This window comes from Plectropomus leopardus, chromosome 10 (assembly GCF_008729295.1).
Source record: "Plectropomus leopardus isolate mb chromosome 10, YSFRI_Pleo_2.0, whole genome shotgun sequence".
NCBI classification, from domain to species: Eukaryota; Metazoa; Chordata; class Actinopteri; order Perciformes; family Serranidae; genus Plectropomus; species Plectropomus leopardus.
In genome coordinates, this window is record NC_056472.1 from 4,858,189 (window position 1) to 4,873,991 (window position 15,803).

At 39.7% G+C, this 15,803-nt stretch overlaps 1 protein-coding gene across 1 annotated transcript; it reads left to right on the plus strand.

The window, feature by feature from the left end:
- The first annotated feature begins 805 nt into the window (after positions 1-805).
- On the plus strand, positions 806-9,281 carry slc40a1 (solute carrier family 40 member 1). Its single transcript, XM_042494360.1, has 8 exons — positions 806-1,146; positions 1,281-1,348; positions 1,732-1,891; positions 3,205-3,320; positions 5,220-5,346; positions 6,089-6,334; positions 6,491-7,129; positions 8,191-9,281. Exons 1-8 carry the CDS (start codon positions 1,113-1,115, stop codon positions 8,505-8,507), a joined length of 1,707 nt encoding a protein of 568 aa, XP_042350294.1. The 5' UTR covers positions 806-1,112; the 3' UTR covers positions 8,508-9,281.
- The last annotated feature ends 6,522 nt before the right edge of the window (positions 9,282-15,803 follow it).

Genomic DNA, 15,803 nt, shown 5'->3' on the forward strand with positions numbered 1-15,803 from the left:
CTTCCCCAGAGCTACAATTATTTTTCCTTGAGCATCCCAAAGTGAGTGAAGGAAAATGCATGCCCCTCCTTCACCAGAAAAACACATTTCACAGTTTCTGATATTTGGTGGGATTTTGGAGATTTTTTAAAAAGAAAATATGCCTTTTAAACCTGTTTGTGGGTTATTGGGTCCTGAAGGTTATTTAAAATATATACAAAATATGACAATTTTTGTTGTTACTGTTAATCTTGACCAAATACAGCAGTAATATGCTACTTACACATTAGTGCGTTAGTAATATTCAAATTATATAATATATAAAAATGTAACACTTTTTTTCTAACATATTCCTATCAACACTTCTGTGCTCCTGTGGGAAGAGTTCGAATGATGGACTTGTAATGGAGTACTTTTACATTGTGCCATTAGTTTAAACCATATTTAAAATGTGAATAATGTGGTGGACGAAACCACTGCAGTGAATAAACAACTGAAAATGTGGGTGTTTAATTGTGGATAATTTGTTGTCATAGATTATCTTTAAAAGAGTATATATTTGGTCTAAATGTTGCTCATAATTTGTGCTAAAAGGAATTCCTACATGTTTTACTCTTGTGTAAAGCAGGCTGTGGGCTTTATATATGATATTAACAATGACACCTTTTTGTGCAGATATGATACAGCTTTTTTTGTTTTTTGTTTTTTTTTTTTGTTTTGGAGCGCGCGTGCGGTAGGAGGACCACACTTGTTTTTGACACAATGTAAATAATGGCCGGTCACGTGACAGCGTGAGTATATTCGAGGCGGGACGTAAACAGGGAGCAGCAGAAGAGAGCAAACCGTCCACCGGAGAGGCGCTGAATTCAGCTCCTAGCTTTGTGCTTTTGCCATCAACCAGCCTTTTAGGCTATACAACTATTTCTTTCCAACTTCAGCTACAGTGATAGCTAAGTTTGGAAAGGCGAACGAGGGAAAAACGCCGTGCCTTTTGTATTTTTTTGTAGTCGTTGTCGACAGTAAGATGCAGTGGTAGTCGGGGCTGACCTCCTTTACATCACAAAAGAGGAGACAGCGTAACGCAAAAAAGCAGCTTTCACCTTGTTATTTTTGCCATTTGGACAGCTTTAAAAATGGATAACTCTGGACCTAAGAGGACATGCTGTGGTAGGTTGTTTTTCATTGCATGCGACATCATAGCATACCCCCAACGGAGCCTTTACATGAATGGAGAAGATGGATATGCACCAGCAGCTGTAAGGGTTTGAATTCTCTCTGACCGTTACATGTTTCCTTTACAGAGTCTGTCCGAGACTTCTTCACCTCAGCCAAATTCCTTATTTACATGGGACATGCTCTGTCAACATGGGTAAGCGAGACACTGACAGGATAACACATTATTGTCTATTTAAATGACACTCCATCATGTATTTGCACATGTTCACTATGATGACAGGCTACACATGTGGCTTTAACTTATTGTAATGCAACATTAATGTGTCATTGTGTGCTATTATAACTGTCATTACAATACAAAATCACATGTTTTCCCCGTGGAGCTCACCACACAATGCTGCTATTTACAGACAGCTCTAAAGGATAGATACAACTGAAGAGGATGCTCGTTTTAGTCCATGAAAGCAGAGAGAGCTCTTATTATTTGTGCATTCCACAGTTTGGATCTGCCCTAACCTGAATGTCTTGATTCAAGCATCCACCTCACTCTTCAGTAATCAAGATTTGAATTCCTAGGGTGACCGAATGTGGAACTTTGCGGTGGCTGTGTTCCTGGTGGAGCTGTATGGCAACAGCCTGCTGCTCACGGCCGTGTACGGGCTGGTGGTGGCCGGCTCCGTGCTGCTGCTGGGGGCCATCATTGGGGACTGGGTGGACAAAAACCCCAGACTCAAAGGTAGGGCTGCACATATCAAAGAATATTCTTCAATGAGCATGTCTGTCATAAACAGAAGGCCAAATAAATAGATGTGGAGCACATTCAAAGGCATTGTGCACTGTAAAATCTGACAAGTTGATTTTACCTAAAAAATCTAGGAAACCGATTGCCTTTAAAAATGTAAGCAAATATAACTATTAATCCGAATGTACGTTTCTTTTATATCTGGTTCTTAAATTTAGGTAAAAATAAGTTAAATTTACCTAATTTCATGAAGTTGTTGCAACTCGAAAATGAAAAGTTTAATTAAATCAGTCTTTCTAAATTTCAGCAAAAATCCGAAAAGTCGATTTAACAATTAAAAAAAAAAAAAAGATTAGGAAACAGCCTTAAAAATGTGGGCAACTATAACTATTATTCTTAATTAATGTTTATTTTATATCCAGCTGTTAAGTTTACTTTATAATTTAGTTATAATTCCTTAATTTTATGAAATTGTTGCAACTTGATAATTCCAAGTTTAATAAAATCAATCATGCTAAATTTCAGCAAACCTATGACAAGTTGATATTACTTAAAAAATCTAGCAAACCAATTGCCTTGAAAAATGTAAGCAAATATAACTATTAATCCTAATTTCTGTTTCTTTTATATCACACTGTTAAATTTATTTAAATTAAGTTATATTTACTTAATTTTCTGAAGTTGTTACACCTTAAAACAAGTTTAATTACATCAGTCTGTCTGAATTTCAGCAACATCAGTAAACCAAGTGTAGTGTACTGTATATCTGTGTTCTGCCAGTTACATACTTGTCAATAATATTTGTATATTCTTGGACATGTTAAGAAAACAGAACTCGCAGCTCTCGTTGGCAAAATCCTCTTTGTCATGATCAAGTTAATTCACAATAACTTTATTAAAGTTAAAAAGTTGAAAAGTTGTTAAAGCTAAAAACTTAGAAATAACAAGGTAATTCACCTCATTTTTAAGTTACAACTTCAAAAAATGAAGTAAATTCAGCAAAATTTAAAGTAAACTTACAGATAAAGTTAAGTTTTTAAGTAAGATCAACTTGTCAGATTTTATAGTGTAGTGTCATATACAGTGTGCACATGTGCTACTTTCCTACTGATTTTCACAGTTAAATGCACCTCTTGTGGAATGCTTATTGAGAGGAATTTGGCAAAGATACTGTTAGATTAGTTTAGGGAGCGGGTGAACGCATCCAACCGTCTTGTGGAAGTGCTTTAATGAACTAGTTATCAGACAGGAATCTGTTGTCTCTGATCAGATTTCTGTCCCTAATGCTGCTCGTGGTGTTTCCACAGTGGCCCAGACTTCGCTGCTCGTCCAGAACAGTTGCGTCATCGTGTGTGGGATCCTCCTCATGGTTGTTTTCCAGTTCAAAGAACAGCTTGTGGAGCTTTACAATGGATGGATTCTGGTAAGATCCCCCCTGTGCTGTCTTTTACATACTCGCTGTTTTGAACATGATCTGATGGGGATTTTCACTAAAAACAGTTTTGCACCTTCTCCTCAAGTACCAGCCCTCTGACCCCGGGATTGAAAGTTACCTACTTTTACTGATATGGAAAGTCAGTATCATTTATGACCACTTTTACAGTTGAGAAATATCATGTAGTTCACTTTAAGAAGACCTTTGACAGCTCCACTAACTTAGATTGACACAGTGCTTCAATCCAACAATCAATTAATCAATCAATTAAGCAGACTTTAGTTGTATTCCACTTTTCATACAAGCAAAACTGTAACAAAAGTACACAGGCATATCTGTAAAAAGGCAGGACTTTGTAATTAATTAAAGCACAAAAATAAGAGTACTCATTAAAAGCAGGAACTGAGGAAATGCTACCATAAGTGAGGAAACACCAGACGCAGAGTAAAACCTATATAAAAATAAATAAATATAATATTAATGATAAGTAAAATAAATAGATAGATAAATAAATAAATACAGTACTCTAAAAGGTAAATAAAAGGATAACAGACCAAATAATAATTGATAAAAATGTTAAAAATAGTTAAAAAAAAAAAAAAAAATATAATCTACTTAAACACACTGAAATGTATAAAAGAATAGTCAATAAATAAATATGTGAAGTTCAATTATAGTATTTTAGTAATAATTTTCAGATTTTGACATATCAAACAATTCATCCTATTTTTTGATGCTTACGATACTCTTGCAGGTCAATAATCAATTTTTGAACTTGCAATAACATTGTGTAATCACAAGGAAATGAAGCTTGCTGTGTCACGATCATAAACAATTTCCTATCGCCAGAAACAAAGCATGAGAGGTAATTACACACACACACATCCTCATTAGTCTTCTGCCGGAGAAGGAGATTCGTGTCAGTGGTTTGTGAGGCTTGTTTACACTTGTTGAGCTATGTAACTCCATGAGAGCTTGCTCATCACAATGATTTGGACCTGCCTCTGCAGCTGGCCGAGATGCAGAGCTGAAAGGTTCCCATCCGTCATGAGAAACTGGTCGGGGTGTCGGGTTAAAGCACAAATGCCTTTCTGTTGGGGAGAATGTCTTCAGCGTTGCCCTCTGCATTTGTAGGACGCCTTTGGGTTTCCAGAGAAAGGGGGGATTTTCGCCATGTGAGAGTGTTTAGAGGGCTGGTCTCAAAGTGTGTGTGCGTGTGTGGAGGTGGAGCGAGAGGTCGTTGGAACAGGAGATTGAGTGTCTCGTTGAAGGCTGTGTAGTCAGCAGGTTCTTCAAGGCCTGTCACATGACTTGTGGAGAAATGCGGCCTGGCCTGTTGAAGCATTTCTGTTGCTTTTCTGACCGCAGCAGCTGCGTTACAATGTACACACAGATCAACAAACAGAGCAGCCGGCCACAGTGTCTCACAAATTAGCCACTTCCAGACCAAACGTTCTATGGTTTTGCTTTTTTTTTAGTTTTTTAAACGTTTTTTGTCATTCAGTGCACCTTTATTACAGATGTATTTGAGGTCACATGTTGAGCATTATATGAGCTGTAGTGCTCTTTCTCTGAAGCAGCTACTTTTCACAGAATGTTATAGATTTTTTTGTTGAAGTTATTGATTTCTTTAGTTTACATGAGATGACACGTGATGATAGCACTTGGGGCTTCGCCTTTGGTTAATAAAGTATTTATTGTCAGTGTCAGTTGAAGTCTGCTCCTCCATACTGACAACCATGGGAACTAAATCTTGTTTTACAGTTGCGTTTTTGATTTTATAGTTAGAAAGGATTTCAATCCATAACGTTGCTCATTATTCTTGAATTTAAATCGTAAAAAAAAATGACATACAAATGTAAATATATACCCTCATTTTTTTTTCAGACTACCTGCTACATTCTGGTGATCACCATCGCCAACATTGCCAACCTCGCCAGCACGGCTACATCCATCACCATCCAGAGGGACTGGGTGGTGGTTGTGGCAGGTCAAGACAGCAGCACGTTGGCAGGTCAGTGTTTCATACCTGCTGTCGGCTTATCATAGAATGTAGGCCTCGCATGACCCGTTATCAGATCCCTTTGGTGGAGCAAACTTTGAACCCCAGATGCTGACTCACTCTCGTTTTTCAGCTTTATGTCCCCGCAGTTTCCCCCGATTGTTATCACCCATTTAAAATAATTGCTCACATGGTGAAAAACAATCATGAACTTGTTCACCTTTGTCATTCTGCTGTGCCAGAACCATCAGTTTAGTAAAACCTGCTATATGAATGCAAACCTACCAAAGGCCCCATAAGGACTGGAAGAAGCCACTATTTAATCACATTTTCCTCATCCATCAGTATTAAGTGAAACTTGAACTGACATAATTTTTCTTGTGCTGCATTCAGATGCCTTTCACAAGTATTTAAACCTTTGAGCAAATTGGTTTGATTTCTTTAAAAGCATGGGGGCAAAGGCAAAGAGCAACTTCGGAAGAAACGTCCCGCAAATTGCAAGAAATTAATACATTTAGAAAAATAAATATGTCCAGAGAGCAGTTTTTTAGTTCCTCTCCTCCTAATTTTCACATAATTTTCTTGTACTTTTTACCAATTTCCTGCTAATTTTCATGGAATTTCTTAAAATGTTTATTGTGTTCTTCCCATGTTTCCAAAAGAAGTTAAGCTAATTTGCTCAGAAAGGGTTAAATTAGGTCTTAAGAAACAGTTAATATTGCCTTACACCACCTTCCACTTCTGTATTACACAGACATGAATGCAACAGTGCGGATTATCGACCAGCTGACCAACATCCTGGCTCCCATGCTGGTGGGTCAGATTATGGCCTTTGGCTCCCATTTCATTGGCTGTGGCTTCATCTCTGGCTGGAACCTGTGCTCCATGTGTCTGGAGTACGCTCTGCTGTATAAGGTCTACCAGAAGACGCCGGCGTTGGCCGTGAAAGCCGGTCAGAAGGATCAGCAACATGAGCTTAAACAGCTTGGCTCTCCGAAAGGTAGCTGCAATAACTTTGTCTTTGATTTGTGCCTCCTGAACTTAAGTCTCTGTATTTTATATTTTATAATAAGCGTCTTACTCATTTGCTCAGAGTTTTGACCTGTGTGATGAGTCAGACTAAACTAAATCTCTCCATGCTTCTTTGCTTTTTCAGAATTGGAGGATGGTCAGAGTCCTGAGGAGTCCTCTCAGCCGCTGATGAATGAAACCTCAGTCGTGGCCAAGCCGGACTCTCCCAAGCAGCACGGCTGTTGCTACCAGGTGACTGAACCCCTGCGCACCCTGAAGGCCGGCTGGGTCGCCTACTACAACCAGAACATTTTCTTCGCCGGCATGTCCCTGGCTTTCCTCTACATGACTGTGCTCGGCTTCGACTGCATCACCACGGGCTACGCCTACACGCAGGGCCTCAACGGGTCTGTGCTCAGCCTGCTGATGGGGGCCTCGGCTGTGTCGGGCATCTGCGGCACTGTGGCCTTTACCTGGGTCCGCAAGAAGTGCGGCCTGATCCGCACAGGCTTTATTTCAGGCATGGCCCAGCTGTCCTGCCTCATGCTGTGTGTTGTCTCCGTCTTTGCTCCCGGGAGCCCCTTCGACCTCAGCGTCTCGCCCTTCCAGGACCTTTACACCCACCTGATTGGAGAGAAGACGCTGCCCGAGGCCGACCACAGCCTCACCAGCGTTCTTACTGGTGGAAACGCCACTACTGCTGCGCCAGCTGAAGAGCTGCCGCCGCTGCAGTCCTACATGTCTGTTAGTCTGCTGTTTGCTGGCGTCATTGCTGCTAGAGTTGGTGAGTAAAGTAGTCCCACTTGATTTTTTTGTTTGTGGTGGTTATGTATACCCTGGTATTGTGTTTGAAGTTGTTTTAGTACATAGTTTAAGGCCACGTTTAGACGCGAATGGCCTACTAAAAATGGAAAAGTCTTTCTGTTTCTTTTTTAAAAAAAATCCATCTTCATTTGATAACATTGCGAAAACAGTCCCCATGTTCATGGACCCACAAAAACAACCGTAAAAGCTGTAGTGTGCATGTAGTTGGCGGTGTAACTTTGTAATGAGACATCATAGAAGAACATCATGTGCCTCAGCATAAGGTTTTCTTCTACAGAGTGGTGGCTACAAACAAACAAGAAAACGATGCTGAAAGCACGCACAAGAACCAACAGTGTTAATTAAGTCAGTAGAGTCAGCAGCACAAACACAGCTTGGTCGTTCGCCATAGTTGTTATTGTTGTAGTCCTCATGCCACATGGCTATCAGACTAAAATGTAATGCGCATGTGCAAAGTGCGGCCCTGACGTTACTGTTCTCACAGGATCTGTGCATTGCCAGTTTACACGTCACGTAACTATTCACTCCCAAACACTGCACACTTTATCACGCATCAGCATGACATTCTCCGTCCGGTTGCATTTTTTTTCAACACAGTAGATAAGCAAATGCACGCAATATGATAACCATCAATTTTCATATCACTGTTAACTTTAAACCGGTTTACTGCTGCAACCCTTGTTGGTTTCTTTTATTGCTTTATTTGAAAGGAAATTAGACCATCCATGTGTTGTTGGCATGTTTTCTTCCGTTCCTAAGATAATAAAACGCTGTTTTCCAAATTAAGACTTCCTAAAGGTGACTCAGGCAAGTTCACAGGTTGAACTTTTTCATAAGTAATTGGACTTTGACACAAGGCCTCTTCACATATATTCCACGGATGTCACAGCAATATTTGCAACCTTTGATTCCAATAATATGGCCTGATAATTGCCACTTACAGCTACTGTCGTCTCCTAAAGTGGTGATAATGTGACTGGAAATTACCATCAGGTCTCACTGTTGATCTCTGTGCCGCAGGCCTGTGGTCCTTTGACCTGACAGTGACCCAGCTCATCCAGGAGAATGTAATCGAGTCGGAGCGAGGCGTCATCAACGGCGTCCAGAACTCCATGAATTACCTCTTAGACCTGCTGCACTTCATCATGGTGATTCTGGCTCCGAACCCGGAGGCGTTCGGCCTGCTCGTCATCATCTCCGTGTCCTTCGTGGCCATGGGTCACATCATGTACTTTGGGTTTGCCTTCAAGAGCCTGGGCAGCCGCCTTTTCCTCTGCTGCTCGCCGGAGCAGAAGGTGGAGACGGCGGACAGCCCCTCACTTCCTACCACCGTCTAACCCCGTTAAAGAGACTCTGTCCTGAGTACATATTCCTCAAGCCTTACCCTGCATCTTATCTTTGCTTGTAGCTGGCCGAATAACATAAAAACGGTAACTTAACATGCTATGCATACTGTAGCCTAAAATATAGCATTAATCATAAGTAGAAGGAGGAGAGTAGAAAGCTTACAGTCATAGACGTCTAACACTTAGATAAGGCAGGGTTTCTCTAACTGTTTCAGTCTGGGATTCAGCCTCTCATCTTTGTCAAACAAGGATCCATCACCTCTAGGCTTGTGACCCCAACCTGGGTCCAAAGACATCAGGGGATAAGACACTGTAAAATATTCTCCTCCTAACAGCCCGAAGATAGCTGTAAAGAGTTTTAAAAGGTGCTTCAGCTAACTAAAGGGCAACACGAGGGAGAGATCTTGCAGGGAAGCACGCACTGAGGCTATGGGGGACGACTGTCTGATTCACAAAAGAGACAACATCCCCTGTTTTCAGCCTCTCTTCATCGGTGCTGAGTCCGCTAGCTGTCCTCCGATAGCCTAGCTTACATGTATGATGAGCAGGTTGTGGATGTCTTCCTCCACAGGAAAGGAGGATGCTTTTTATTTAACCAAACACACAACCGGGATTTAGTCTCTTCAATACTCAATGCAGTTAAATGAGTTAAATGTATTTATTCAGGATATGCAGACAGCGGTTTTTATAGTAATCGTATTTTCAGTATTTTGCTGCATGCTTGCGGCTGTGCCATAAATAAGAAATCCTATGCACCCTCATCAATAGCTCTCTCAGTTACCAAAGTCAAAGTCCACATGTGGCATAAAAAAGGAAGTGAGGGAAACCAGTTAACTGTCCGAAGCATTCCAAATAAATATCGTGACATCAGGTGACAGTGTAGGTTCACTAACACTTTCATACAGTATATTTCTAACCCAGTCTGAGATTGTACTTAAAATTTTGTTTTTCTGATAGTTTACATCCATAGTGTCACCATTTTTGATTTTTATGTAATTTTTTTCAATCATGATTGTTGTTACACAGGCACTTTAAGTGATTGACGTCTGTCAGTACACCCAACGCGTGATCAGGCCTTTGATCAATATTTTTGCACAAGGTTCAAGTCCTGACTCGCCCATAATCCCCCGCACAATCTTATTTCAATCACTTATAGTTTCTCTGTGGGTCTGTCGTGGGGGTGGGGGTGGGGGGTTGTGGGTAAGAAGGCACATATTGTAACACTTGGGGGGGGGGTGTACCAGCTCCTGTGAACGAGTTTACCTCAGATATCCCCGTTTCCTCAAAAGTCAGCCAGGGAGCTTAGTCAGCACGCCTCTCCCTGATCTCACTTTACAGCTTCAGACTGCCAACAGACTCTGAGCTGGACTGAGTCTGATTATATTCTTATTGCTGTGAGCTTCAACAAAGGTCGACACATTTTACTCGAGTTAAAGTTTGACGTCTATGTGGATATCTTTGGCTTCACAGCAGTAGTCTAGAATTATATTTCAATAGTATCTCATGAAAGTTTGTGGCTTTTTTTGCATTCTACTTTTTACCTGTGGTGATTTAGTAAGTAAGCGGGTTTCCAAAAAACAGCTAAAAATCACAGACATTCTGAAAGTAGCTTTGCGATAAATTGAGGCTACTGTTTGTAACTTTATGAACTGTGGCCACTGTGGATACGTGCAACAATGATAGGATGATAATTATTTGGGATGCACGATATTAGATTTTTTGTGCTGATATCCAATATGCCGATATATAACAATTTCTTTGACCAATAACCGATATTGATATGGATATATCAAAATTATTTTCCCCAACTAATTTTAGTGATCATCAATACAATGCCTTACAGTGTATGCCATAAAAAAGGAATATGTTTTGTACATGTTCACTTTCTCAAAAAAAAATGTTTGCAATATCGGCATAAATCAGCATGTTGGCTGATTCTGATATTCCATTATAAGGTCAATATCGGCTGATACTGATGACGTGCCATTATTATCGTGCATCCCTACAACTAATGCTAAAACAATGTAATAATGAAGAGTTGGAACAATAGCAGTATCAAAAGTTTTCTAGAATTAGCCACTAGGGGTGGAGGATTGATACAGCATAGTTTCGCAACATTTTAACGTGGCAATATCATCGCAATGCATGGACGCCAAATTATATATTTTAAAAACAGAAATAATTAATATTACAAATACATGTTAAGCTTTTGGAATTCTACTAGAATGATAACATTAATATATTTTTTCAATCCACTCAAAACAGATGGTGATTAAGTTTCCCCTTGGAGACATAAGTAGCCATAAGGAGACATAAGAAGTTTAGAAATTACCTTATCTCACTTTCAAGATCTGCCCAAAACCAGTATTTAATGTCACTGTTCTCGTTCCTCTCCACCTCTTAAACCTTTTGTGATTTCTGTTGCCTTGTTGTGAATTAGCCTTTTCAGCTGTTAAACGCACACATGTGGCTGCATCGAGACGTTAACTAGCCACACCCTACCCATGAAGAATCTTGCCAGTCTAGTCAGGATTTTGGTAACTGGTGGGGGGGATTATTTGGGTTGGAAACAGAGGTAGCCACACCAGATGTAGGAGAACAGAAGGCCACTTTTTAGCTGCACATGCTGAGTCAGGATGTCTGCAGGTGTGCTGCGAGGTGCAGACTCAGTGGGAATGGAGCTTAATGTTCGTGCTCCAACCCCGGGTTTAATGTAACCTCAAAATCTGGGCACGGGAACAAAAGCAGCTCTTACAACGCTTGGTCTGCTCATTCAGGAATATCTCACATGGCCATAACTCTTTATTTTTATTGTAAATAACTTTAGCGGTCAGTCAATATAAACTTAAATATACAATTGGGAAAATGCAAGAAAAAAATGTGTATACTGTTGTTATGCTGTTTGTCTGGAAATGCTGACTTTCTTTTTTCCTTTTTCTTTTCTTTTTTTTTTTTTTTTACATGTTTTTATACATCTAGTGTTAACATTTTGTGTCAAATTGAGGTTTCTTAAAGATTTTTGAAATATGTGTATAAAGCAATTGTTGCCTTTATTTCAAAACATTTGTATCATACTGCTTTAATCTGACAATATATATATATATTTCTCTATGTATATAGTATATATCAGTGTTATTGTAGTTCAGTAGACATAAGCATTAAATCATGAAGAAATCACTTTTATGTAATAATCGCACTCCACTGAATATAAGGACGTTGGTACTGATTGTATTGCATGAGGTCTCCTAAATAAAGAAAACCTTCACGACTGCCTGTCTTTGTAGTCTAATGTGTTTGTGTGTGTGTGGGTTTGCACAGTGTATTATTTTGGCAGGGTTTCTCGGACTTGGCCGCTGCTGTGTGAGGTCACATACCACAACAGAGTTAGCTGCTAATTTCCTCCCCAGAATCCATCTCTCTCAGGCAGACAGTGTTAAACGGGCTGACTTTAAGCTGAGCTGGATGATCTGGACTTGCATGCCTGATGAAAAGACAAAGAGTGACCTGGTTTTTGCACAACACAGGCGGACTCAGGGCTCCGCCTGGGATATGTTAGTGGGTTATGACTCAGCATTTTGTGGTCATTTCAACACTGTATTTCTTTTTATTTTCTACCTAATATGCACTTAAAGTGTGAGCTTACTGTGATGGGAGTTAGTACCACTTTAAGAAGTTTGCATAACAACAAAATACCAATGCACTGCCAATCAGTGAGACAGCTAATGGAAACAATAGTGCCTGTGTGAGTTTCTGTACATAGTTTAAAATGTCCCCGATTCAGACATCATCTTTAATTTTGTACCACAACACATGAAACATTGCACTTAGCCTGAAGATGGATGCTTCTGGTACAAAAGAGTATGAGATACACAAAGAAAATACAACTTTAAACTAGAGACCAGTTTGCGATTGAATCAGTCCAGCTGTAATTTAATCCAGGACTTAAAGGGATATTTCACCCCAAATTCAACATGCACATTTTTTTCTTATACCTGTAGTGTGTATATATCACTCTATGTGTGTTGTTGAGTGTTGGAAATACCGCACATAGAAATGTCTGTTTTCCCTACAATATAATGGAAGTAGATGGCACTCAAAGTGCCAAAATTTTTTTTTTTTTAGAAAAACTCAGCATCAATGTGTCTGTGCAGAAATCATGACCCGGTTCCTCAAGATAATCTACAAACCTTGTTTTGAGCAGTTTTATATAGGAACTATTTTCTTTCTGGCAAACTACACCGGCCAACCTTATCACTGCACAGAGAAGAAAGTTTCTGCTGCTAACTAACATTACGAGAGCTAGCTAACATTACAGGTTAGCTGAAGAGGCATTAATGTTTTTGCAAGCCTCTCACCCATGAGTAGATGTAGGCTTCCTTCTGCATGTGCTATCGTTAGCTGAGCTTTATTGCAGCTCAGAGATGACAATTATGTCATTCTTTCTTATCGTCAGTTTTTTTTTGCAGTCTTGTTTTTAATGATTCAGAAAATTTAGATTTTGACAGTTTTTTATGTTAGCAAAAATGCACAAACAAATATATGCTGTAGACTGGTGTGATCCTTTTCTTTTTTTAAAAAATAGATTTGGGCAGAATGTTAAACATAAACAACCCCTTAAAGAAGCTGCGATTTAGGCCCCTCTTAATATTTGAAGAATTGTATACTTGATAGGGAAAAGACAGCTGACTGCTGCAAAAGTCCAATGTCTACAGACAGGAACTGAGACTCGAGATAAGCGCCTACACTGCAGATGTCTGACTATTTTCATGCAAGAGAGAAAAACCTTTAACTGTGAAAGGTACATCAGAAATATTACTCTACTGATAGCACCGCTGAGGGAGAAAGGGGTGTAAAAAGGATATAGCTGAGTTTTACTAGTCAGTCATTCAGCACAGTTTATGACATTTGTTTGCCACATGCAAGTTAATTACTGTGAACAGATATCTTCATTTGTATACAAAATCTGTAGGTGACGGGACAAGATTTTGGTATAGGAAACATTCTGGTTTCTGTTTATAGGGCAATCACATTTAAATGGAAGGTGAACAGTCCATGTAGAGAGGCGAAAAGCATTGGCCAAAATGCTACCTAGGAACACAGGGGTGCAAGACAGTGCAGGCAATGCAATCGGTTGTAAACAGGACCCTGTTGATGAAAAGCGAACCTCTGCAAAACTTTAATTTCAAAGAGCTTAAATGATACTAACATATATACTTATTCTTTTGATGTATGTATATATATATATATAACCGTAATAAAATACTCATATCTATACATATATATAGACTAACATATGCAAACCCATCTCTATCATGGTGTGGTTAAAAAAAAAAGTCAGTACCGACCAACCAAACAAAATTGTAGACCTATTCTACATATACTATATAAATTATCAGCATAGTATTAAAACAATTCAATCAAATTAATATTTTCATTTTCTTTGTATTTTTGTATGACATATGCAGACACAGTGGTGATTGCTGGAAACTGTGAGTATGTTGTTGTCCAATCTTAAGTCTCTATTTGATCACGTGACAAGACAACGAGACTCCGGAGAGGTGAAGCACGAATTTTGTTAGCACTGAGGAGCTCAGGACACCTGGGCAAGCCCAGCCAGCAGTCATGCCATTCAGACACAAAGGAAAAGACAAGAGAGAAAAGAACAGAAGTTGAAAAGCTCCCTAAACTGGATAATTATTTTTATTTTTTACAAACAGTCACAAGCCCCGTGGCTGCCTTCAGTGTGTGTCAATAAACATGTAGCAGGTAAGCTAATGTTAGGGGCAAGTTAGATAATGTTGGTCTAAATAATAGTAATGTTTGTTTGTTGTTTTTCATAGACATTTGAAACAGCAAGGCATACATGTACTATGTAGGCGAAGTTTTAGCCTATTAGTAAATTAATGTCTCTACCAGGTGGATAAACAGCCTATAAACTATTATAGTAAGATAACCAATAGCCTATTAGCTGGCTGTTCCTAGCATTAGATAACCCTTATATTTACACATTTTCAGTTGCAGGTCTAACCAGTCAGAGATGGAGGTATTCAAATAGGTGAGTACATGTGCCATTTCATTAAGTCTGCATTTTAATGCATCTATCTGTTTATAGATCACCTGCCATGAAACCACAACTTGTTGTAGTACAGAAATAATGTACTTATTGTTGAGCTTTAACCAAACAAGAGTGAGTGAGGTCGCAATAAACTTGTAATATGTGTTAAGAATGAATTTAATTAAGCCATTGAGATGTTAGGCAGAAACATCTCCTGATGGTTTGTATTGTTGTTCACTGCTGCACCGTTAATATGCTTTATTTCAACATTAGATTGTGCTTTTAATGTGCTAACTGGCTAACTGAATGACGGTTATAGATGACTGCTGCCTGCTCATATTTAGTTATTTTGAAATTACAGTTAATGGTTTTACTCTCTTGCAAAACACAGTGCGATATCTGCTCTGTGGGCAACTATACTGAGTCTCATTTCCTGTCTGTAGAAATTGGACTTTCGCTGCAGTCAACTGTCTTTTCCCGCCACTTGTTTAACATTTTGCCTAAAACTATTTGATGACAAATCCTGCTGTCAATTAAAACAAGACTGAAAATAAAACTGAAGATGAAATTACAAAGCTGTGATGATGTGATCATACAAGCTGTGACAATGCTTAGCTGACAAGGACATGGATGAGTGTAATCATGTGGCGTCCTCTTTGACTAACCTGTAATGTTAGCTAACTCAGTGGTGCAAAGTGAGCTAGCAGTAGCTGCATGCATCCTTGTGAGCGGCCAACCAGAAGTTATTTTCCTTTCATGAATTTCACGCCCTGGTTGGGCGTCAGTTGTAGTCTTTGTTGTGTGTTAACATGAAACTTTTCGGGCCGAGACACAGGCGACGCAACTGCTGGCTTTTGTCGTCACTAGTTCTTTGATACTGGTTTGACTGGCTCGAGCTGCTGGTCAATCCTCTGTCCTACTGCTGCTGGACCTGTCTGCTGCCTTTGACACGGTGAACCATCAAATCCTCCTCTCCACACTCTCTGAGCTCGGCATCTCAGGTTCTGTCCTATGGTGGTTCAAGTCCTACCTCACAGGCAGATCCTTCAGAGTGTCATGGCGAGGAGAGGTGTCTAGGTCACATGGCCTATCGACAGGGGTTCCTCAGGGGTCGGTGCTTGGTCCCCTACTCTTCTCTCTGTACACCACCTCACTCGGTGCAGTGATCCGCTCCCATGGTTTCTCCTACCACTGCTATGCTGACGACACTCAGCTCTTCCTCTCCTTTCCAC

Coding starts and splice junctions, on each gene's coding strand:
- slc40a1 (XM_042494360.1), top strand. CDS start 1,113: ATGGATAACTCTGGACCTAAGAGGACATGCTGTG. Junction 1,349..1,731: donor GACATGCTCTGTCAACATGG/GTAAGCGAGACA, acceptor TTGAATTCCTAG/GGTGACCGAATGTGGAACTT. Junction 7,130..8,190: donor CGTCATTGCTGCTAGAGTTG/GTGAGTAAAGTA, acceptor TCTGTGCCGCAG/GCCTGTGGTCCTTTGACCTG.